This window comes from Hemicordylus capensis, chromosome 4, assembly GCF_027244095.1.
Source record: "Hemicordylus capensis ecotype Gifberg chromosome 4, rHemCap1.1.pri, whole genome shotgun sequence".
In the NCBI taxonomy this organism is placed as follows: domain Eukaryota; kingdom Metazoa; phylum Chordata; class Lepidosauria; order Squamata; family Cordylidae; genus Hemicordylus; species Hemicordylus capensis.
In genome coordinates, this window is record NC_069660.1 from 288,834,294 (window position 1) to 288,860,891 (window position 26,598).

At 42.8% G+C, this 26,598-nt stretch overlaps 1 protein-coding gene across 47 annotated transcripts in view; it reads left to right on the top strand.

Moving 5' to 3' along the window:
* The window catches only part of RIMS2 (regulating synaptic membrane exocytosis 2), a 741,645-nt gene that overhangs the window by 173,168 nt on the left and 541,879 nt on the right, over window positions 1-26,598 (top strand). For all 47 annotated transcript variants that reach the window (XM_053313368.1, XM_053313376.1, XM_053313396.1 and 44 more), the window contains one exon: window positions 21,373-21,644. In XM_053313368.1, coding sequence (XP_053169343.1) covers window positions 21,373-21,644 — 272 coding nt within the window. The remainder of the gene's footprint in view (window positions 1-21,372; window positions 21,645-26,598) is intronic.

The window sequence follows — 26,598 nt, forward strand, 5'->3', positions numbered from 1 at the left end:
ATATATTGACAATGACATACATGTTCTGCCTGGTATCCAGTGGTTCTGATTGCATTTGCCTTCCCATTCAGATTCTTCCCTCTTGAGTTCTATGAGAAGGGGAGTTGTATCCTGGGATTGGAAGTTTATCCACACATTCCATGTCTCTGTGCCATCAAAGAGCTTGCTTGGCTATCAATGATATCACCAAAGGATATTGTCTCGCCTGAAGAAATGAAAAAGGAGCCAGAAATAACAGAGCAAGAAGAACTGCCATCATCTCTGAATGGCTAGAGATTAGCTTTAGAAGAAGGCAGCTACCTTGGCAGGGCGAAAAGGAGGCAGCTGGCATCCTTCTCCCCATTCCACTAAGAGATATAGCTGCTTTGGAGGAAAAGCCTTGTCTGAAAGACTTGGAAGAGGTAGCCATTGATTCTCCTTTTAGGCTAGAGATTGGAGAACTTTGAAACCAGCTTGTGGGAATAGCCAGAAAAAAGTGATTGATTCATTCATACCTACCTATAAGCTTGACAATCAGTGCCATTTCTGCAATGTACTCACCTAATCTATGTGTACCTGGGAAATGATGGTGCTGATTGGCAACCCCAATCTAATCACAGAAATACAGACTGATCACAGAAATGGTCAATACATAAATACCTGTGTGTGTAGAGAGTATTTCTCTTTTCACACAGGAGGATGGAAAGTTTCTGAACATAAGATGACATTGGTGCAGTTGATCACCTTTGCCCTCTAAGAAATTAAAACTTGGTTAGATTGTATATCAAATAGACATTTTAGACTCTGCTGCCCTCAGGGACTAACTTCCAGGTCACAGGGAGCACTTATTCGGGTGATCAGCAAATGTTAACCCCACCCCACCCACACACACACACCCTGCGTGACCAGCAGAGCACTGCTAGTTTGCATCACAGAAGTGCCACAGAGTATTGGTGCGTTAGTCAAGATGTTGACCACTGACTGCGTATGTACAGAAACTGAGCCACAACCCAGAGAGGGGTGTGTGTGTGTGTGTGTGTGTGTGTGTGTGTGTGTGTGTGTGTGTGTTAAGGAGTAAAATAAAAATTAAGCCTCTCAGAATTTTGATGCAGTGTGGTAGTGGGCTTGGTGTTTTTAAAATCTCATTTAAAACAAAAACAGCAGTAGGAGAGTTCTACTACTGAGTTTGCATAGTGAGAAAAGCATATGTCTGATAAAGACATTTCTAAAAAAAATTGATGTTGTGAACATGGCAGGGATGCTTGTCACTAACTCTGTCACAGGTTACATCCAATGGGTGTGCATTATACTGTGTTTAACTATATTCCACACAATCACAATTCTAAAAGGTGTGCTAAATGTGAGGGCTACTTTATACTTTCTAAGTATTGTACTTGGAAAATGCAATATGCACACAGTGCAAGTGTACCCTTGAAGATGTGTGGACTGCATGAAAGAAATGAGTAACAAATGCACATTTATAAAATGAATGAAATGGGTCTTGGGATGGCTGTCAATCACAAACTGGAAATGAGTCACCAGTGTGGTGCAGCTGCAAAAACGGCTAATGCTACTGTAGGCTGTATTAATAGAAACATAGTTTCCAAATCATGAGAAATAGTTCCATTTTATTTCACGCTAGTCAGACCTCATTGGGAGTGACAGTGCACTATAAGAAGGATGTAGATAATTTGGGAAAATGTTCAGAAGAGAGACATGGTCACAGGAGGGAACGCTCTATGAGGAAAGGCTGAAGGAACAAGGTATGTTCCTTCTCAATGAGAGAAGAGAAATGTGAAGGATGACAATTTTCCAGAGTTCAAAATTGTATGTTACTGGATCTTTCTGCTTTCCCTTTTATGTACATAATGGCAATTACATAAATATTGAATATAAAATGTGGGATGTGTGCTTATGATTAGTAGGTATTAGGGCTGTGCATGGCCCGGAATGTCAGATTCCAATCCCATCTGATACTGAGACTGTCAGGGGGGCCAGTATTGCCCCCCCCAATACTGTGTGGTTGGGAATATTGGGTTGGGATTCTGACATTTTTGTTATACTCCCTTCACCCTGCCCTCTCTTTGTCCTCCTCCCTTACCTGGGACTGGCTGGGGGTCAGGAGACAGGATACACAGTGTCCTCTGCACTCCATGTATAGCATTACACCAGTCACTCATCTTACAGCACAACTTCTGTATAAAAAGTATGGGTTTTTCTTTTTTCTTTTCTTTTTTAAAAAATAGAATCTTTAAATTTAGGTATGGGTTTTTCCCTTGTTCCCAAGGAGCACAGGGGACTGTGGAATTAGTAGTTTTCTCAGGGATGCAAGCAGTGAGGCTGAGGACATCACATATGCTATCTCTTGGCCTCTGCAGGACACACAGCCCTAGTATATATGGTAATCAGATAGCATAATATCCTTTTCTGACCCTCATATTCAGTAATTGTATAAATTTTGAAGAGGTGAGGAATAGAATGGATTCATATTCCATATAAAATGGAGACATAGCCACCAACACTTGATGGCTCTCTCTGAGTCTCCATTTGATACTGTTTCAGTTGTTTGTGATGGAGCCCCTGTGACTAATCTTTTAGTATTATCCTTTACTACCATGTGGCTACAGGTGTGATTGAACAGGCTGTTCTATAATTACCGGAACTAATTATGACAAAGTTCAAAAATCATAGGTTTAGCTTAAGAACACTTTTCGGATTCTCCTCATTTTTTAAAAAATCAGCATATTAATTGTTTTGGGGACATACAAGGATGGCCAAATGCATTAGTATGGATCTATGACAAATAAGCAGTGAAGTGGACTGGCATTTGGCCAGCTTGGCCTTATTGTCACTGCTGCATGAAAGACAGTCCTGCAGCGCCGACTAGTGGTTTAGAGAAAGAATGAAAGAGAAGGCATTTTCCTAAATATTCTTGAATGACTTAAGTATACTTTTTTAAAAAGGGGTTGTTTTCTGCTGTTGACTTCCAGAAATAAATTAATTTCTAGTTTTAGGAATAATAATTGCTGTATATGTGTAGGAAAATGGCTGTGCTGTAGTCATAGTAATGATAATATTTATTTTGCAGAAATTATTTTCTTTGCAATAGTGTGTTTATGAGGAACAGCTAAATTTGGGTCAAAAATGTTAACTATTTAGCCAGTGTAACATTTGATATCTACTGTAACTGTGACTTCTTGGTATTTGGAGAGTGCTGTACACTTTCTGGAATTCCAGAATTCAGAATTAAGCTCAATCTGCACATGAAATTAGCTTTATGAGTGGAACATAGGAAGCTGCCATATACTGAGTCAGGCCATTGGTCTATCTAGCTCAGTATTGTCTTCACAGACTGGCAGCGGCTTCTCCAAGGTGCAGGCAGGAATCTCTCTCAGCCCTATCTTGGAGAAGCCAGGGAGGGAACTTGGAACCTTCTTCTCTTCCCAGAGCAGCTCCATCCCCTGAGGGGAAGATCTCATAGAGCTCACACTTCTAGTCTCCCTTTCATATGCAACCAGGGCAGATCCTGCTTAGCTAAGGGGATAAGTCATGCTTGCTAACACAAGACCAGCTCTCCTCTCCCAATTGAAATGTTACCACTTGAAATTGCTCCAATTTGCAATCCATTTGTTATCTGGAAGAAAGAGAAAAAGAAAGAAAGAGAGTGTGAGGCTACTGTGACCCTATCTTTTGTATACAATCACCTGCACGGAAAGGATTTCCTTCTAGGCCAGAGTTGACTAGATCTCCTGATGTGTTTATTTTTACTTGAAAACAGCCATGGGGGACTCTACATTTGACTGAAGCAGCAGTTCTGGAAGAGGGAGTGTTTAATCTTCCCCCCTACCACTTTCCTGAACCACATCTTCCCCCGAAATAGCTGTTCATCTTGCAGTGACACGGTGATGGCAATTAAAATTTGGGAAATGGCTTGGGGAAACAAGTTAAAATCTCTTTCCCAGAGCCCTTGGATAGCATCTACAGTAGCACTCATGCCAGAGTTTGGTGCCTGAGGTAAACAGGAGATTCTTTCATCATTATGCTCTGCTTGGTGCTTTCCAGACTGCGCGGTGGGGGAAAGTGGTGTAAAATCCTATGGCAAACCCTAAAGTTTTGAAGTTGGTTAGAATTAACCCTTGGATTTTACACCACTTCCTCCCGCACGGAGTCTTTGAGAGGAGAGGAGGGGGTGGGTGATGTGACAGTTTCCCCTCCCCTCCTCCCACCCTTATTTTTGGTATCGCTGGTACTGTTGCACAAGAGAGTGAAAGGGAGCATCAAAGCAAAACACAGGTACAAGCTATCTCACTAGACCAAGAAACAGACAAGGAAGGACGGTATAGACGGTATTTGGAAGGGCGATATAGAAATCAATCAAGCAAGCAAACAAACCAGCAAACGAATGAATGAATGCAGTGGCTCTGTTCTTAAATGTTAATGTTACTAAGGGTTCATAGAGATTGATGACTCAATCTCTATGAAGGTTGTACACACAACCTTCAGTCACCAGTCCCAAGGGCTGTGGGGAAGGCAGGAGGCCTTCCCTGTCAGATGAGCAGCTGCCGTTCTTGCCTTCGCTGCATCGCATGCCCACACGCGTTGCGGCGTTTGCCATGAGTGGCACATGGCTAAAGATGTGCGAAACGTTTTGGGTACAGAACGATCTGTACCCGAAACAGCCAATTTCTGGTGATTCGGATCTGAACCGAATCACCCCCGACAATTTTTGAAAAATTTCGGATCCAAAACGAATCACCCCTGTTTTGGATACGAAATATTCGGCTGTTTTGGACGTCCATTTTGTGGCCTTCTCCCCCCCCCCCATTTTGAGCAATGACATCTATTTGAATTTCCCGCCTTTTTGCCTCCCATTGACTTCAATGCAAAAAGGTCTGATGTGACATCTGCTCGAATTTTGGGTCCCAGGGGGAAAATAGTGGGGTGGGGTGGTAGTTCCCAATGGGTGGAGGCTACCACCCAAATTTCAGGGGGATTGGGCAAAGGGCTGATTTTTGGTGAATTTTTGAAGTTTTAGTGTCTTTGGGGCAGATCGGGGGCATAACGTGGGATCTGGGCCAAAAGAGTGGGGTGGGGTGGTAGTGCCTAATGGGTGGAGGCTATCACCCCAATTGCAGAGTGATTGGACAGAGGGCTGATTTTTGGTGAATTGTTGAAGTTTACGCGTCTTTAAGGTTTTCCCCCATTAGGTATAATGGAGGGTGTATCGCTTCATGTCAGGGGGAAAGGGTTGGCTAGAGTGGTGTGGGGTTGGTGGTAGTGCCGGGTAGGAGCAAGGAAGCTACCTGAATTTTTTCAAAGGATTTGGGCAGAGGGCTGATTTTTGGTGAATTGTTGAAATTTACGCGTCTTTAAGGTTTTTCCTCATAAGGTGGTATAATGGAGTTTTCAGCAGCCCCATAAATGCACTTGGGGGGTGCTGGGGTGGCCCAGAGCGAGTGGTGGTGTAGTGCACATAGGGTGCCAACCACCCCCATGGGTTGCTAACCCATGGGGTACAGGGTTCTGTTGTTTCTGAGGTATTCTGAGTGTAGATTCTATGATAGCAAATTAGAGTGGATTCATGGTGTCTCATTGAAAATCTCATTTGCTATCATAGAATCTACACTCAGAATACCTCAGAAACAAGAGAACCCTGTACCCCATGGGTTAGCAACCCATGGGGGTGGTTGGCACCCTATGTGCACTACACCGCCACTTGCTCTGGGCCACCCCAGCACCCCCCCACTACTCTAGGCCACCCCTTTCCCCCTGATGTGAAGCGATACACCCTCCATTATACCTAATGGGGGAAAACCTTAAAGACGCGTAAACTTCAACAATTCACCAAAAATCAGCCCTCTGCCCAATCACTCTGCAATTTGGGTGGTAGCCTCCACCCATTGGGCACTACCACCCCACCCACTATTTTGGCCCCAGGACCTGTTTTTTTAATCCGAATCGATTCAGATTCAGATTCGGATTAATTCGGATCCGAATCAAATCAGGGGTGATTCGGATGGGCAATATTCGGACACAAAACAGAACAGGGGTGTTTCGGTTCGGATCTGAATCGAAACACCGAAAATCTGAATTGCACACCCCTACACATGGCAAAGGCAAGAGCTAGGAGTGGAAGGACCTCCCCCTCCCACATCCCAGGGTGCCCTGCACTATGTATGTGGGAGCTCCTTTCCCCTGGCTTTCTGCTGGAAGTGGCAGCAGTCTGGATGGGAAGCTGTTTAACCCAGCGGCGATCTTTCTCATGATTGCCTACCAAGGTTAAATGAACTTCAGGTTCTTTTAACCTCGGCTAAAGGCCGGGTTAAAAAGTTGGGCTGGTGGCCACAGCAGTGCCAGGATTGGGCTTAATCCAGGTGCTGCACATGAGCCACCCAACCTAGACTGGGCTGCCCTAGCCTGAGTGGGGCTGCTCGTGAGAATAGCCTTAATATAATCTTTATAATTTCTCTGTTTTTTAATGGCCAAGACAAATATTTTTTGCTAAAAAAACAATTTATTAAAAAAAAATAGGGCTGCAATCTTTCAATAGATTATTCAGCAGTTAGATGGATCAGCTTTAGGTTTGTCAGTTTTAATTGATGAGGATGAAAGTTGATGAAATGCTTATTTACTAGTTAATATGTTTCTGGGTGAAATACAAAGAGCTGGTTATTACCTATAAAGCCCTTAATGGCTTGGATCCAGGCTGTCTGAGAGAGCACCTCCTTTGTTATAATCTCTGCCACCTGTTACAATCTTCTGAGGAGGTCTGGTTATGGTTACCACCAGCTTGTTTGGTGGCGACCCAGGACTGGGCTTTCTCTGTGGCTGCCCCAGGGCTTTGGAATAAGCTTCCTGCTTAAATAAGAGCATCTCCTCCTCTGTTTGTTTTCAGGAAGAACCTCAAGACCCTCCTGTTCTCTCAGGCTTTTAATTAGAATTAATTTTAATAATTTAAAAACTTGTTTTAATAATTTTATTCTATTGTTTTTATTGGCATGTGTTTTAATTTGTGACTTTTAAATATTTTAAATTTTGTACATTGCCTAGAGATATACATATCAGGTGGTATAAAAATATGATAGATAAATAAATAAAATGTGTGAATTAAATCCTGCCTTTCGGGCATGGAACTAAAGGCAGCTTACCCAGGGTTCTTAGGCAATCTCACATCCAACCAAACTGACCAAATCTGCTCAGCTTCAGCAAGATTAATATATAATGTGCCTATTTTAAGGGCTGCTTTCATTCTGGTGTGTTGCATAATAGGGAAATAGGATATTTCTGCTTTTCATCTGATACAGGTTAGATGGTGGTTGGGGAGCTAAAGAGGTGTCTGGAGCTGATAATGGGTACATGAGAACTGGCAAACTGACGTTTAATTGAGAAAAGACAGAGGTACTATCGGTTTGTGGCTCAATGTTCCAAGAAGGTGCCTTTGACCTCTTCTGGAAGGTTGCATTCCCCTTAAGGACTGCAACCTGGGTGGACTGGGTGTGCAACTGCAACCTTAAGGACTGGGTGTGCAGCTCAGAAATGCTGCTAGATCTGGAGTTGCCTTGGATACCCAGGTCCACTAATGATACAATCTCTTTCCTGAGTAGTCACAGCCAATTTTATATCTGATCAGTTTGTTGTCTACAGAATAATAGAAAGCAATGCCCATGATCAAATTACAAGCTTTCAAGTATGATCCAGCTGCTATTTAACTTTTGTGCTGGTGTTGCACTACACCTGCATCTTCTTGTGTTTGTCCCCAAGTGGTTTGTATTTCCTAAAGAGAAGTTGAAAGCATGATAAAGCTTTGAATCAGATGATAGGGTTTAATCTGCAGTCTCTATATTTTTGTAAAACGAGTGAGCAAAAAATGAGTTCATATTTAAAATAGCTTTTTAGAATCCAGCAATACCAGTACTATACACAAGGTGGTGTGTCAGCCTTTGCTATGAATGGTGATCTCTTTTGATGACAAGATTGTTCATAGTGGTGGTGGGAGGGGGGAAGGGCTATATAGATCAGGTGTTTGCCTTTCAAAAGCCATTAAAACATGTGTTGCACTATATTTTAATCAGTGTGGATGTTTTGAATCAAAAGGTTTATAACAAAAACTGAGCTGGGAAGTGTGTACTATAAAAATAAAGTTGACATAGTCAAAGAGCTGTAATTTGGGGAAATTGCTTTGAATGGTTCCTCTGATGCATAATTATTTCTAAATGTAACAGATTGTTAATTATTGTTTTTAGTGTAACTAGTCTGTTCTGCTTGCCATAAACTTATAAGAATCATTGGTGGAGGCCTAGGATAATATATTTTAACACTTAGTGTAATATAGGATGACTTATGTGTAAGAAATGTGATGTTAATTTTAAAAGTGGACGCTGAATAGGATCTTTTCAAATGTGCTTTCCCTCCATCTTTTAAACAAAACATATTCACAATATTAAAAGACTTTTTTCCCCCAACAAAGATGTTCCCAAGGCAATGTACAAAAAATAAACATACAAATATAAAATAAATTCTGTCATAAGAACAAGCCTGCTGGATCAGACAGAAGGCCCATCTAGTCCAGCATACTGTTTCATACAATGGCCCATGACTCTGGGGGAGCTCACAGGCAAGAGGTATGTGCATGCCCTCTCTCCTGCTGTTGCTCCCCTGCAACTGGTATTGAGAGGCATTGTGCCTCTGAGGCTGTAGATGGCCCACAGCCATCAGACTAGTAGCCATTGATAGACCTGTCCTCCATGAATCTGTCTAAACCCATTTTAAAGCCATCCAAGCTGGTGGCCATCACCACATCCCATGGCAAAGAATTCCATAGATTAATTATGCACTGTGTGAAAAAGTACTTCTGCTTGTCGCTCCTAAATTTCCCAACCTTCAGATTCATGGGGCGACCCCTGGTTCTAGTGTTGTGAGAGAGGGAGAAAAATTTCTCTCTGTTTACCCTCTCCACTCCATGCATAATTTTATACTCTTTGATCATATCTCCCCTTAGTCACCTTTTCCCCAAGGTAAAGAGCCCCAGATGCTGTAGCCTTGCCTCATAAAGAAGGTGCTCCAGGACCCTGATCATTTTGGTTGCCCTCTTCTGTATCTTTTCCAGTTCTACAATATTCTTCTTAAGATACGGTGACTAAAGCTGTACGCAGTACTCCATATGTGGCCGCACCATAGATTTGTATAAGGGCATTATAATATTAGCATTTTTCTTTTCAATGATTCCTAATTCAATGATTCACTGATTCCTCCTAATGATTCCTAGCATGGAATTAGCTTTTTTCACAGCTGCTGCACACTGAGATGTCAGTTTCAATGAGCTGTCCACCATGACCCCAAGATCTCTCTCCAGGTCAGTCACTGACAGCTCAGATCCCATCAACGTATATTTGAAGTTGGTGTGTTCTGCCCCAATGTCATCACTTTACACTTGCTTATATTGAATCGCATTTACCATTTTGTCACCCAGTCCCCCCGTTTGGAGAGATCTTTTTGGAGTTCCTCACAAACTGTTGTGGATTTCACTACCCTAAATAGTTTAGTGTCATCTGCAGCTTTGGCCACTTCACTGGTCCACAACTTCTAAATAGTTTATGAACAAGTTAAAGAGCACTTGTCCCAGTACCGATCCCTGGGGAACCCCACTTCCTACCTCCCCCCTTTGTGAAAACTGTCCATTTATTCCTACTCTCTGTTTCCTGTCCTTCAACCAATTACCAATCCACACATGAACCTGTCCCCTTATTCCATGACTGCTAAGTTTACTCAAGAGCCTTTGGTGGGGAACTTTATCAAAAGCTTTTTGGAAGTCCAAGTATACTATGTCAACCAGATCACCTTTATCCATATGCCTGTTGACACTCTCAAAGAACTCCAAATGGTTAGAGAGGCAGGACTTTCCCTTGCAAGGTTCTCTTTCAACAAGGCCTTCTCTTCTATATGTTTAACAATTTTGTCCTTAAGAATGCTTTCCATCAACTAACCAGGCACTGAAATTAAGCTGACCAGTCTGTAATTTCCCAGATCCCCCCTGGATCCCTTCTTGAAAATTGGAGTCACATTGGCTATTTTCCAGTCTTCTGGTACAGAGCCTGATTGTAGGGACAAGTTACATATTTTTGCTAGGAGATCAGCAATTTCACATTTGAGTTCCTCCAGAACTCTTGGGTGGATGCCATCTGGCTCTTGCGATTTGTTAATTTTTAGCTTTTCAAGACAGTTTAGAACATCTTCCCTTGTCACCTCAAATTCACCCAGTTCCTCAGCCGCTAAACCTGAAAAACTCAATTCTGGAGAGGATATATGGTCAGTATCCTCCGCTGTGAAGACGGATGCAAAGAACTCATTCAGCTTCTCTGCAGTCTCCTTATCCTCCTTAATAATCCCTTTCACACCCTCATCATCTAAGGGTCCAACCACCTCCCTGGCAGGTTTTCTACTTCTGATATATTTAAAGAAGTTCTTGTTCCCCTTGACATTTCTAGCTATATGCTCCTCAAACCCTCTCTTTGCATCCTTTATTGTGTCCTTGCATTTCTTTTGCTAGAGTTTATATTCCTTTCTGTTCTCTTCATTTGGGCCGGACTTTCATTTTCTGAAGGAAGTCTTCTTCCCTTTTATAGTTTCCCTGACTCTACCTGTTAGCCACGCTGGCATCCTCCTGAACTTGGTGGTACCTTTCCTCCTTGGTATACATTCCACTTGTGCTTCTAGTACTGATTTTTAAATAGGTTCCATGCTTTCTGGAGTGATTTGACCCTACCAACTTTCCCTTTAAACTTATTTCTTACTGGTCCCCTCATTTTTGAAAAGTTTCCTCTTCTGATGTCCAACACATCTGTGTTGGACTTCCTTGACAATTCTTCACTCGTATATATGCTGAATTTGATCATGCTATGGTCACTGCTACCTAATGGTTCTGCAACTCTGACATCTCATACCAGGTCTTGGGCACCACACAGGATTAAATCCAAAGTTGCCATCTCTCTGGTTGGTTCTGCGACTAAATGTTCTAAGGCACAGTCATTTAGCACATCTAGAAATTTGGAGTCTCTCTCATTACCTGAATGTGAATTTACCCAGTCTATGTGTGGGTAGTTGAAGTCACCCATTATTATTGCCCTGTCTCTCTTTGTTTCTCCAACTCCAAGTCACTCTCAGCACTTTGATCCGGAGGGCGATAGCACGTCCCTGGTAACAAATTTCCTTTCAGTCCTCGTAATGTTACCCATAAAGATTCTGTGGAGGACTCCACCTAGGTTTTCTAGCTTATTGGAATCTATCCCTTCTTTGATATACAGTGCCACTCCTCCCCCAACCCTACCCTCTCTGCCCCTTCTATAGAGTTAATATTCAGGAATAATCATGTCACACTGGTTCTCACCATTCCACCAGGTTTCTGTTATACCCACTATATCTATGTTCTCATTAGTAACCAAGTACTCCAGCTCACCCATCTTGGCTCGGAGGCTTCTGGCATTGGTATACAGACACCTATACGCTGGGCCCCTCACCTGGTGTTGGCATGTGCTTATTTCCCTTACCATCATTTGACCTATTTGGCAAGCAGTCCTGTGTTTCCTTCTGCTCAACTCCTGGCTCTGCTCTGTCCCCTTCTGCTTTATCCGAAACATGTTCACCCTCACACCTTAGGGGTTTTTGCCAGCCGAAGCAGATGCCACCCTGTTCCCACCTGCAATCCATAAGATGTCATTTTAAAAACTGCTCTGCAGCGTTCTTGATTTTTAGCGCCAGCAGTCTGGTTCCATTTTGGTTCAAGTGGAGCCTGTCTCTTTTGTACAGGCTTCGCTTCCCCCTAAAATGTACCCCAGTGCTTAATGAATCTAAACTCTTTCTCCCGGCACCACTGTCTCATCCATGCATTGATACCCCTCAGCTCCGCCTGACTCATTGTCTCTGCACGTGGGACAGGTAGCACTCCAGAGAATGCTACTTGGGGTCCTGGACTTTAGTATGCTACCTAGCAGCCTAAATTTGGCTTCCAGGACCTCCCGACTGCATTTCCCAACATAGTTGGTGCCAACGTGCACCATGACAGCTGACTCCTCCCCAGCACTGTGCAACAACCTACCTAGATGCAGCATAACACCCGCAACCTTCGCACCAGGCAGACAACTCAACGTGTGTTCTACACATGAGTCATAGACCCATCTCTCTATGCCCCTTATGATTAAATCACCCACTACAGAGAGGCCACCACCCCTGGAGGAGTATCCTCAGTGTGAGAGGATATGGGTGAATCACCCAAGGAAGGGGGACCTGCTAAGAGAATGTTTCCCACTTCCTCAAACCTATATCCTCCTTCCTTGAGACCCTCATTCTCCATGACAGCAGAAGCGCCATCAGCATGGGATGCCTCTACTACATCCCTGAGGGTTTCATCCACACACCTCTGCCTCTCTGAGCTTCTCCAGGTCAGCCATCTTGGCTTCAAGGGAACGAATCTATTCCCTGAGAGCCAAGAGCTCTTTGCACCGAGTGCACACCCATGACTTCTGCCCTGCAGGCAGATAGTCATACATGCAACATTCTTTGCAATACACTGCGAAGCAGCCCCTCCCCTGGTGGCATTCTACCTTCATAACTAGTTTTATTGGGTATTTAAAGTATATGGGGTTTGAAACTAGGTACTGGGTACAGTTGTCAGCTAATTAATGGTTTTTAGTTTTGTCCTCCAAGAAAATTACAAAGGTTGGGTAGTACTCACCTTATTCTTGCCTTGTGTGTCTCGCCACAGCTTGGAATGAATGAACCCCCCACTCCAGGCTTCTCCTCTGGCAAAGACACAAACACTGCCAGCCAGCCAGCAATCCAACCCCAGGAGATTCCCAGCCCTAGCAGACCTAGCTTCTCCTTCCCCTCTTGTTTTCTTGGTGATTTATTTATTTATTTTATATCCTTGCTGTGGAGATATTGCTACAAGCCTGTTGCTTCCTCCCTGCTCAAGACCAGCAAGTCCAATTAAAAAAGGATAAAAAATTTGAAACTATGTAAAAACAGAATTCCCAAAAACTTGGAACAGAAAGGCCTCTAAAAAGAGATAATAGCAATAGCAATAGCAATAGCACTTACATTTATATACCGCTTTATAACCGGAGCTCTCTAAGCGGTTTACAATGATTTAGCATATTGCCCCCAACATTCTGGGTACTCATTTTACCGACCTTGGAAGGATGGAAGGCTGAGTCAACCTTGAGCCCCTGGTCAGGATCGAACTTGTAACCTTCTGGTTACAGGGCGGCAGTTTTACCACTGCGCCACCAGGGGCTCTTTAATAATCACACATACATTATGTGGGAATTGAAAAGTACATTCCATGATTCCAGGGACACTACAGAAGAAGCCCGGCTCTTGGAAGATTACAACCTTACCTTGCTATGGACAAAATTTGGTACAGACACATCTTAAAACCTGAGGTGGAAGGAGTTATATAGAAGAATATGCTGCCTGAAATACCCAGTGCACAGGCTATTTATTTATTTATTTATTTATTGTTAGTAAGGGGGAAGACCTTAGTGTGAATTTTGAAGTATTGCCTCCAAGCCCATCAGTGCCCTCAAGACTACCCTTGCCAGCTCAGGTTGGGAAACTGAGGTGTACCAGGGGGGTTGGTTCAACAACTGAATCTGAATCCTATCTTGGAGACCCAACCTCAAGGACAAAAACTTGAAATTCTGTGATTCCTTAACTGGGCATCTGGAAAGGTTAATGGACTCATGATAGATCATTGCATTCCCCCCTCTGTGACTCATAAGGCAGGATTGCTGCCAGATCTGTGAAGACAAGATCTTCACAGAGCTGCTGCCAGTCTGTGAAGACAGTACTGAGCTAGATAGACCAATGGTCTGACTCAGTATATGGCAGTTTCCTATGTTCCTATCAGGAAACCCAGAGTGCAGGAGAATCTCGTTATTCGCAGAACCACTATTCATGGTGCTACATATCTGCCAGTGTCTAATAGACACCCATTTCCAGTATCCACAGATACTAATGGATTAAAACCGACGTATCTGCAGTTTCTAGAGAGCTGGAAGTGACCACGGAGGTTACTTCCGGCTGTCATTTTGTCTTGAGGATACAGGAGGATACAGGAGGAGCCATTTTGTGGCTAATTTCCTGGGGGGGGGGACCCTGACTTTTGTCCATGATTTTTTGTGGTTTTGGGGGCCATTTTGTCCTTTGGAGGGCATGCCTGGGCACATGAAGAACTTGTGGAGCACACCACAGTACATTTGGGGCAGTTTGAGGGCTTTTTCCAATTTCCCCCTTCACTCTGGAACCTAACCTCCCCTTTCCTCATAGCCCTAATGCCTCATTACTAGGGATGTGCATGGAACCACAGAAGCGTGGTCCAGCACTGGGGGGGAGTGTGTCTTTAAGGAGGGGGGCGGTCGTACTTACCCCCACCCCCTGCCGCTCTTCCCCCTCCGGTGCTGGAGTTGGCAAAAACGTTCTTGGGGTGGCAGAGTTCCTCCTTGCTGCCCCTGCCCCCATCGTTGACTCTGTAAGGGTTAAACTAGAAAGAGCTGGCGGTGCGCATGCGCCCTTCGTGGCGCGTGCGCTCATCTTCGCCATTGGCATGGAACTCTGGGAAGAACTCTGCTGCCCTAAGAACGTTTGTGCCAACTCCAGCGCTGGAGGGGGAAGAGCGGCAAGGGTGGAGTACTACCGCCCCTCCCTTAAAGACACACTCCCCCGCCCTGCCAAACCGCCGGAATTCCGGACCAGTCCGAAGGCCTTTTCTGTAGCCCCGGACCGGTGCATGCACACCACTACTCGTTACTCATGATTCCATTACTTGCAGTAGTAGGCGAGGAATGGAACCCCCATGAGTAACGAGATTCTCCTGTACAAGACTGAGAGAAGCCAACCTCACCCACTCATCCAGCCAGGTCTCCATCACACAACAGGTCAGTATGTTTACCCACAATCAAATTGTATGTGAGAGATGTTTTAGCATTTACTGATCTGTTATTCAACAGCAGCTTCCTAATCCTTGAGGGGAGTGTTCCCAGAGTTCCTGCAGGATTGGGAGAAGAGATGGAAAAAGGAATAGGCCTCAATTGCCTGGATCTTCCCTCCTGGAATGGCCTACAATATTTCACCACCATATCTGCCTGCTACCAGAGACATCACTGCCCTCAGTCTATCCCCACGCCTCTGCTCTTTATTTTTATTTATTTATTTAAAACATTTATATACCGCCCAAAACGCAAGTCTCTGGGCGGTTTACAACAAAACAATAAAAACAGATAAAAAGATTAAAACATTACAACAATTAACATTTAAAATGTTAAAACTATTAAAAACACAATTCAAACACCCTCTTCCATGTACATTCCTCAGACTGACTCTACCTGAATCTCCACTACCCTCCATTTCCCCATAATAAAATCTCCATATTGCAAGAAGTTAGTTTTGTTTAGTTATTGTACTGACAGCTGTTCGTTTCTCTTCTCCTTCTCACAGTGCTATGACATTCCTGTCAATTTCACTACCCTGCCTTTGACAGCAAGGGAAATTGACAAAGGCACACTTCTCAGTCCAATGCAAGACTTTTGAAGACACAACATAAAATATACATTCTCCTTCAGTTTTGGAGTGCACATCTCATTTCCCCCTTTAAAAGAAAGCTGCACAGACATTTTGCTGTTACTTCTTTCCCTCAACTCTCTGCCCCCCCCATAGCCTTTTTCTTCAGAGCTAACATTTTTATTTCTTTATATACCACAAGATCTGGATATTTTGCTTGTCATTGCTGATGGATGTGTGAGAATATTATGTAAAGGAAAAATGTGGCTGAGCTGCTTTGTAGGACTTTGTGGATAAGACAGAAAAAACATAGAAAAGATATTAACGTGACCTACCAGGCAGGTGGGCTGGGGGGAGGCAGAATTTCAGCTACCTTCCCCCCAGATGATGAAGCAAAGGTTGCCTGGAGTGCGGATTGTGCTCCCAGACAATCCACATTGCATGTAGCAGTGCAGATCTCTGGTTGCTGGGACAGCACATGCATTGGGGGAATTGAGCGCAGTGTACTTGGGGGAATCCCACAGGAGATGGGTGCTCTAGGCGCCCATCTCTGTGTGTGCTTGGGCTGTAAGCAACCTGAGCACACATGATCCTGGTGCACACACATGATCCTGATTAATGGTGCGCTCCTGCCCTTAACTTCGGTTAAATGCCAGACTACAAAGTGGAGTTAGGTGGGTGGACAGTACCAGGAGCAATGCAGATCCTGGTGCTGCATATAAGCAGCCTAACCCAGGCTGGGCTACCCTAGCCTGGGTTACGCTACTCGTGAGAACAGCCTTAGAGTCACAGGGCTGCTCAACTTCGGCCTTCCTGCAGATGTTGGCCTACAACTCCCATAATCCCTGGCTATTGGCCACTGTGGCTGGGGATTGTTGTAGTCCAAAAACAACTGGGGGGCCTAAGTTGAGCAGACCAAGTCTAGAGTAATGCCCATATTTGACAAAATGTGTACACTGAATTATTATTATTATTTCTTGTTTACACAATCAGACAGGTGTTATTGACTGGTTTGTTTTTATCCAGACATCGAGTCCTTCCCAAGGACCTGGGATGGCTGAATTTTATTATCAATACTGTTGGTTATTATAGATATCGTTGCAAAATATAGGCTGTTCCCAGTAAAGTTGCTTTTTGTAATTGGCTGATGGTGATTTCTGTGGCCCCTATGGTGTTGAGGTGCTCTTCAAGGTCTTTTGGAACTGCACCCAGGGCGCCAATTACCACTGGGATTATTTTGGTCTTTTTCTGCCACAGCCTTTCAATTTCAATTTGTAGATCTTTGTATTTTGTGATTTTTTCTATTTCTTTTTCTTCTATTCCGCTGTCCCCTGGTATTGCTATGTCGATTATTTTGACTTGTTTTTCTTTCTTCTTGACTACAGTGATATCTGGTGTATTGTGTAGCAGATGTTTGTATATTATTATTATTATTATTATTATTAACATTTATATCCCGCTCTTCCTCCAAGGAGCCCAGAGCAGTATACTACATACTTAGGTTTCTCCTCACAACAACCCTGTGAAGTAGATTAGGCTGAGAGAGAAGTGACTGGCCCAGAGTCACCCAGCTAGTATCATGGCTGAATGGGGATTTGAACTCTGGTCTCCCCGGTCCTAGTCCAGCACTCTGACCACTACACCACGCTGGCTCTCAGAATTAGTACTGGAGCTGTAAAATTGTATTCTAGCTTCCCATGATGCCTGCACATGTTTCATGTAATTTGTACATAATGCATATATGTACATATGTAAGTTCAGTAACAGTCCTTGCCCCTCAACATCAGCAAGTAAAGACTGTATATACATATATAGGATACTGTGCACCATCCCTTTATATGTACTTGTGTATATCAGTTATGTTAGATTCATAAAGGTGTGATATATGATCTGGTATTTATCATGGGATGCACTATGCAGAATATATGTGCATGAGGTAAAGCACGCAACAGTATGCTTGAGTAGAGGCCTACCAAAAAAACTGATATAGTTGCTGCCTTTAAAAAAGGAATTAAGAGAGAATAGTTCACATAAGTCCCTATCTCTCCCAAGTTATGAAACTAATAAGTCTTTATATCATGCTCGGATATTATTACATAACTTCCACCCCTGAGTACTTCAGTTTCTGATTTGCTATGAGATTTATAGGGTGACTCAGGGCAGAAATATACACAACAGTGGATCTGAGATTAGATCTTCTGATTCTCAGCTCCCCCCATTTTAAAACAGCCAAGGAGAGCTCGGATTTTGATTAGAGCAGTGGTGCTGGGAAAAGGAGTGTTTAACCTTCTCCCACGCCCCCAACCATTTTCCTAATCTAAATGATTAGACTCACAGTGGAGGGAAACATAGGTACACAAACATATTGTGCCTGTTTTTTTCCTGCTGCAAGTATTACAAGAACTTGGGGGAAACAGCAAGTGGTGGGGGGAGACTTAAATATCCCCTCCCTCAATGCTATTTCTCTAGTAAAAATTGGAGCACTCCTATGGCAGGTTTAAAGAGATGAAAAAGTTGTGTGACCAGTTATGGATCTCTTACATTATGAGGCTCTTCTCACAAGCAGCCAAGAGCAGGCTAAGGCAGCCAAGTCTGTTCTTGGCTGCTCATGAGAAGCAGCGGGAGGCAAGTGGCTTCCGCCACCACCATGGCAAACCCACCTGTGGAGCCTGCAGCTTAAACATGTATAAGGGAGCAAGTGCTCCCTTAGCCCTGTTTTTCAGTTGTAATTCCAGTTGCTTCCAGCCCCTTCCTCTCCACCCGCCTACCAAACCCTTCTCACAGATTGTGAGAAAGGGCTCTATGTCTGTTTCAGCCATCAGTCTCCTCCCTAGACTAGCTCTCCTCCCTGGAGATTCAGGTTGCATTACTGACAGAGTAATGTCATGATCACACAAGGAGGGAAGCATCAATTTCTCCTATCCCCTTTTCCTCTGCTGGTCCTGATGCCCACAAAAGGCGTCCAACCTTCAAGGATATATTATTATTATTATTATTTTATTATTTATTTACACAGTCAGACAGGTGTTATTGACTGGTTTGTTTTATCCAGACATCGAGTCCTTCACAGGGACCTGGGATGGCTGAATTTTATTGTCAGTGTTGTTGCTGTTGTTATAGATATCTTTGCAGAATATAGGCTGTTCCCAGTAAAGTTGCTTTTTGTAATTGGCTCATGGTGATTTCTGTGGCCCCTGTGGTGTTGATGCCCACAAAAGGCGTCCAACTTTCAAGGATATATTATTATTATTAATTCAATTTCTATATCGCCCTTCCAAAAATGGCTCAGGGTGGTTTACATAGAGAAATAACAAATAAACAAGATGGAACCCTGTCCCCAAAGGTCTCACAATCTAAAAAGCAACATCAGATAGACACCAGCAACAGACACTGGAAGTACTGTGCTGGGGGTGGATAGGGCCCTTGGAGGTTGGATATGGAGGTTGTCCAACCTTCAGGGACATATTTTTAGGGGAGCAGGGTTGGCAAGAATAATCCCTTTCCCTTTGTGTGAACACAAAGCTGTTTTATATAGTGCTGATGATTGCTCATCTGCTTGCACCATGTCTCCAAGCATCCAGACAAAGCAAAAAAGGTAAAAGGAGGGAAGATGGACCTCCTCATTCCATTATGACATTAAAAAAAAAATAATAGGCATGTCCTTGATTACTCATTTCCTGTGGACTGATGCATTGGATCTATCTTAAGTGGACTGCCATTTGTATTAGAGAAACAATACAATAAATTCCAAGACTGGAATCTGATCTAATCCAATATTTCCCCCCGAGCACTGCTAACAGGTTCTAACAGATTTGCTATATCTTGTGTTTCTCAGATATTTCACACTGTATCTGGCATCAAACCTGGGTTTGGCACCAATTATTTACACAACAGAAACCCACAACCAATTCCTGTTTTTTACAAGTGTACCTGTATGATATTTCCAAATACCTGTTTGTCACATGCATCTTTTACTTTCTTAGATGTAGCCTGGAAAAAAAATCCTAGATGTACACCAAAACTATTTAATGTGTGAAGTTCAATAAACCATATATAAAGAGACAAGGCATTATTTGACTATGCCGTTAAACAGGAACATTATTGCTAAGGTTGTTGCACTCAGACCTCAGAAACAATTAAGTGCTGTAGAGCTGAATAATTTTGTTTGCTGCAGCTGCAGGACCACTTAACACATAAATGTTCTTCATATACAGATGTAGGAGATACCATGTCACAATTATGTAGGGAAATAATTTAACTGCCCATTTTGTCATGATTCCACATTGGAATGCTCACTGCTTTTAGACGTATGTCTCACATACAAAACTCTCATAATGTGCTCCTCTTTTTTTCTTCATCTGAAATCATTGTTCTCTTGCAAAAATAATCCTTAAGTGTGCTTATGTGTTCTAGAATGTTGTTTGTTGGAGTAGGTCTCTTGCATAGGATCTTTCCTGTCAGGTGGAAATCATGTGCACACTTACTTAGGATTAAATTCTGTTGAACTCAATAGGATTTACTTTTGAGTAAACATGGACAGGGTCAATTAGCAGGGAAAAGCTAATCCCCACTAGCAGGGATAACCATTATCCCTGCTAACTGAGCAAAGAGGCATCTTTGCAAGGAGAGCTGGTCTTGTGGTAGCAAGCATGACTTGTCCCCTTAGCTAAGCGGGGTCTGCCCTAGTTGCATATGAATGGGAGCACTGCAAGATATTCCCCTTAGGGGATGGAGCTGCTCTGGGAAGAGCAGAAGGTTCCAAGTTCCCTCCCTGGCTTCTCTAAGATAGGGCTGAGAGAGATTCCTGCCTGCAACCTTGGAGAAGCCACTGCCAGTCTGTGTAGACAACACTGAGCTAGCTGGACCAATGGTTTGACTCGGTATATGGCAGCTTCCTGTGTCCCTATGTTCCTTTTAAAGTGGTGATTCTCTTTACTGAGCAGGGGGAGAGCAACTGGCCTTGTCCAACCTCAGCATAGCATCTCCAGTGGCTGTTACTGGAATCTACCCTAAGTTTCTTTTTAGATTGTGAGCCCTTTCCAAGTTAACTTATTTTTGACATTATTTATATTTAGATCAATATTTAATGATCTAAACATAAATGTGGTTTAAAATCTTTACCTACCTTTAAAAGAGCCCTTATGACACACTTTTTCAGCCAGGCTTTTAATAATCTCTGAATGTTTTAAATTTTTAATTGCTGTTCAGATTTTTTAATTGTGGTAATCTTTGAATGTTTTACATTTTAATTGTTTAATAATTGGTTTTATTCTAGTTTTATTCTGTTTTTATTGTGTTTTTTGTAAACTGCCTAGAGCCTTTGGAATTTAGTTAGTGGTGTATACTCGAACGAACTAACAAAGTAAATAAATAGTGTATTATTAGAAAATAATTATGTATTTCTCATTTTCTATTCATTGATCAACATCCTGACTAAGAGTTGTATTTGAGTAGCGCTCCAGCTTATATATCAGGTGCGGAGAGAACTTCTCTAAGAAGCTGCCAGTACCTTCTGAAAATGTGTCCCTGAGCATTGGGAGGACTCTCTGGGACATGTTTTCGGAAGGTGCGGGCAGTTGTAGAGGGTAAGGGGGATCATGGAAAATCATTCCTCCTCTTCATGTGTGAGTGGAAGTACTTCTTGCATGCAACGCTATTGTTTCGATGAAATTATTGATGTATAGTTAAAAGACTATCAATAACTTTATTTTTAAGAGGTGATTTTTATAGGTCTGTCTGTGGAAATGAAACCTATATTTGGCCTATATTTGGTATGAAATTGTCCTTGTATTGCCTCCTTTCACAAAACTAATAGACCTCTTTCTTACATTTAATTTATAGGTTATGTGGGTATGTAACTTGTGCCGAAAACAACAAGAAATCCTCACGAAATCTGGAGCTTGGTTTTATAATAGTGGAACAAATACGCTGCAGAAGCCTGATCAAGAAGTTTTAAGAGGACTGCGAAACGAAGAAGCACCTCAGGAGAAAAAAGCAAAGCTGCAAGAGCAATCCATATCAGCATTAGACAGAGGTAGAACTCAAGGGCTTACGAGGCAAGACTCTATAAACGGCTCAGGAGGGAAACATCAGGTGGCAGGTGACACAGACAGGTAAAGAAAAGACTCATTTTTCTGCTTAGAAAAGAAAATTGTCATTGCCTGTAAGTGTGATAATTTTTGCATTTATTTTTAGCTTTTTAATCAGTACTTACTTTTTCTCAGTAAGAAGCAGCCATTTCATTATTTTCAGAAGCATGCAAAATCATTCTTTCATTTCATCTACCTTTGAACTTGCATCATGGTAACTTATGCTAATGCAACTCACCATTTATTTAGAGTGATGCTATAAATGAAGTCATATCTTCTTTTTTAAATTTTTTTTTAAAGGGTTTCATATTGTCCTTGTAGAATGAATAAAACCCAAAGTTTTGGGGATGGGACTGTAGCTCAGTGGTAGAGTATCTGCTTTGCATGTAGAAGGTCTCAGGTTCAGTCCCTGGCATCTCCAGTTAGGGCTGGGAAATCATCTCTGCCTGAGCCACTGCCAGTCAGTGCAGGCAATACTGAGCTAGATGGACCAAGGCTTGACTCAGTATAAGGCAGCTTCCTATGTTCCCAACTTTATGGTATAAGTCAGACAAGAGTTGCTAGTAAAATATGGCAGAAACCCCTAATAATAGGAATTTTCTGTGGTTCAAAATGTCAAATATTTACCACTGCTAACTGGGCAAAGAAGCACTTGTTAAAGTGATGGATCCTTTATATTCAGCAGGAGAAGAGCAATTGTCCCCACTCAACCCCAAACAGGATCCCTCTAGTAGCTGTTGCTGGTGTCTCCCTTGCTGGTTTTTAAAAAAGATTTTGAGCCCTTTTGGGACAGGGAACCATCTTCTCTTTTTTGTTGTTGTTGTTGAAAAGTGATGTATATTGGCTGGAATGACGTGCAGCCCTCTTTCATAGTTAGGGACCCACTGGGGCTGCTGTGTAATGCGAAAGGTAGCCCTGACAGTGTAGCATGGTGAGGCTGCTGTGGAATGACATAAAACCACTTCTTGGCAGCTGTGCAGTGCTCCTTAATGGAAGGAGTGCTCTGTGGCTGCCTGGAAGTGGTTTTAAGTCATTCCTCAGCAGCCCCATTGCACTATACCATCAGGGCTGTCTTTCAAGTTGTACAGTGGCCCGGGTGAGTCCCTAACATCAGAGAACTGCCCATGTTGGCCATTGTTAATAAGAGCAAAGTAATAACACACACACACACACACACTGATGTATACATCTGAGGGACCACATTTGAAATAGATTATGAGTCCAAGGGAAACTGCTAATTTGCATATTTTAGTTGTATGCAATTGAAGTTAGTTACTAATTCTGACTACCATGGCAGATGCGAAACTGCAGTTGATGAATGCTCTGTATTTATTTTGCAGTGGCCTCTCTTTCAAATTGCTGTTTTGGCTTATAAAAAGCCTTCGTAACCTATTGAAAAATATTGGTATGTGAATTTGGAAATCATACAAATTGAAAAGCATAATGAGATTGCATTTTATTTGCCTCCTCATTTCTGAACACTTAGCACTGCTATCAGAACACTTAAAAACTTTATCCCTCTTCATAAAACTGAAGTTCAGATCCCCTGGATTCTAAGAGGAATCTGCTGACTTTATAAACTGCCTGAGGATACATGGATAAACCATTTAGTTTTATCAAGATTAAAAAAATATATGATTCATCTTTTAAAAAATAGTCTAAAGTTTCTAATCTCTAAAATTGAAGAACTAGTAAGTTTAATGTTTAGCACCTTGTAACTTATTTTCCTGAACTTGAACTTTTTGAAAATGTAAGTAAACCAAGCTTTCTTACTAACGCCCACCAAATCAATTTGCTTTTTAACTTTCTTTCTCATTTCGTCTTCACTTGACAGATCAAACAGTGATTGGCTCCAAGTGCTCTTTAATTATATAAAATACAGTGAGGTTGTCCTCACAACCAAAATGGGGTGGGCTGAGGGGAAGGCAGGATCCTACCTACCTTCCCCCAGATGATCAGGGAAGCTCTGCCCTCATCTGCAAACTTGGCAGATAGGCACCTTTTAACGTGGTGAGTCTCTTTATTTAGCAGCGGGAGAGTAACTGGCCCTGCCCACCCCCAGCATAGTAACTCCAGTGACTGTTGCTGGTATCTATCTTGTGCTTCTTTTTAGTTTGTGCGCCCTTTGGGGACAGGGATCCATCTTATTTGTTTGTTATTTCTCTGTGTAAACCGCCCTGAGCCATTTTTGGAAGGGCAGTATAGAAATTGAATAAATAATAAAAAATAATAATAATCTTTGGGGCTCTGCCACTTGTGAGCCAACATGAATGGTGCAGAGGCAGACTCCTAAAATGAGATCAGGTGGAGGCAGTCCTCCCACTTCCTACAATACATTGTGCAAGCGGCAGAGAGCTGATCCTGCTTTCCCCTGGACTCTATGGTTGCTGTCCCCGGCAGTAATTGAAACAGCAGTGGTGGCACAGTTGAACAAATGGAAAAGGGGCTGTTTCTCTCCTACCTCATTTTTAACCTGGGTTTAAAACCTGGCTAGTGGAAGAGCTTCTCGGAGACTTATACAAGGTTCTGAAATGTATTGTGCGGCATGTTGTGAAATGAATCAACATCTTCCACTAATGCAAAAACTAGTTTGAAACAAATGTTCTTTTTTCCTTGGTATGGGGAGGGCATCCTAACGTGATGGGTTATCAAGCTCTGCATGCTCCGAGACAGGAGCAATCAAATTTCAGCTCAGCTATCTCTATCCAGGCAGCTGTCACTCATCCCCAGTTCCAGTCCTGTCTCGCTCCGCAGACAGAGCTTGATTCCTGCTGTGAGAGATTTTCACAGACTTTACCTCAGCTTCTATTGATCTGACCACTCAGGCCAGTTTCTTCTCCCTTCCTTTCTTCTGTGTGCCAGGGTGGGAAGGGAGTCGCCTTTTTTGGTTAATTTTTTGTTGTTTTTTGACCAAATTTCTTCTGTTAATGGAGCCTGCGCATATGGGGGGACATTTTGAAGGGTTCCCTTTCGGAGGGCCCCTGCAATGAAGCCGCGATTGTTCCCTCAGCCTCGAGCCATGAGGGAACTGCGAGCTTAAACCTTGAGGCTAATATTTGGGAGAGAGTGGACCTCCGAATCATTTCGAAGAACCTGCAGTTCCACTGGTTCGAAGGCAGTGGGGTCTCCCTTTAAGAGCGGGGTGAGGGTGTACTTACCCCTCCCGCCGCTTTCCTCCCACCAGCATTGGTTTTATAAATAGTCCATCGGGGTGGCAGCGTACCTCCCTGCTGCCCTGTTGCCCTTGTCTTCCAGATATGACCAGAAGTTGCTGATGCACCTGTGTGTGTGTGCACAGGCGTGCGCATGTCACACTCAGGTGCATCAGCACTTCTGGTCATATCCGGAAGACAAGGGCAATGGGGCGGCAGAAAGGTACGCTGCTGCCTCAATGGGCGGTTAAAAAAACTGACGCCAGCAGGGGAAAAGTGGTGGGAAGGGTAAGTGCACCCTCTTCTCGCTCTTAAAGGGAGACATCTGCCACCTTTGAACCACCTTGCCGCGGTTCCGTGCACATCCCTAGACCATATCCACTGCTCACTCCCTTGACCCTTATTTGACTATGATTGTGAACTAGGGAACAAGCCCCTCTGAACACAGTAGTTTGTATCCAGAGAAAGTTAGTTATGACTAAGCACTGTTGAAATCAATGAGACAGTTGTGACAAAAGGTTCCATTAATTTAAATGAGATTTAGTCATGACTAACTTTCTTTGGATACAATCAAGTGAGACTTACTTCCAATTAAACATATATAGGATTTTGCTATTGGTTGTCTTTGCTTTTCCTCAGGGTCACCTTTTAAAACTTTCTGGCTGACATCCCGATTAACAAAGCATTGTTACAATGAGAGCAACACCAGTTCTCCTGAAAAGTTCAACTCCACTGTTGGCTTAGCCGTGGGGACAAATTTCAGTGATCTCCCCTTCCCCAGGAAGTGGTCTGCATCACCTGAAAATATGCCCTTGGGAGTTGTGCGGCCCCTGGGGACATATTTTAAGGTGACACAGAGAGCTTCTGGGGGGAAATCCACCCCTCCATACACACACTTGCACTGCTGCAGTGTTAATTCTTCAGAAACAGTGGTGCTACGCTGGTGCTTCTCCCAGTGCACTAGTGCTTCATTAGGCATTCAGCCACTGCTTATACATATGCAAACATTTAAAGATGGGGATACCAAGAAAATAACAGTGTCAGTGTTGGCAGTGGCGAGGAAGTGGCCCGGGATATGGCAGTGACTACCAAGGCGATAAGGGTAATCTAAATTCCTGCACCTGTGCTTCGTTTGAAGGTCTAGACCTTCTGTGTCTAGACCATGAAGTGTCTAGACCTTCTGTGTTAATTTTCATGCTAGTCCTAACATGATTACTTGGAACTAATCCTGCAAACCTATGCATATTTATTTGAGAGTAAACTCCACTGAGCACAATGAGCTTCAGTAAGCTGTTATTTATTCCCAATAAACATAAATACAACCAACCCGTGAGTCTTTTTAAAGTTAAGTGGAACAATTTACTTAATCATTTTACGTTAGAACAATGACCAATAATTGTAGTTCCACCTTCACTCAGAATGTTTTCCCTAAAATCTGTTAATATGTTAACTATAAATAGGTTCAATTTACTACATTCATCTGTTCCTTCTCTTTATACCTGCTATACAAAAAGAGCCTTTTAATTAATTCATTGTAATTCCTTGATGTGCACTAGCCATTTCACTATGTCACATACCATTTCTTTTCGATTAAATTGAATCCATTTTAGACTTCTTATTAGGACTCAGAATATGTTTTTGTCTTAAAAACCTTCTCTTTCCTCCTTATACATCATATTCCTTTTCAATAAATGAATTCTTGGAATTTGCTTCATGAACAGAAATAGCGCTTTCCCTCAAGCTGTTGAAATATTACTCCATTAATCATTTTTAAATAACACTTTGCTTGTCAAATGCTCATTTCCCCCCTTTCTCTTTGAAACCAT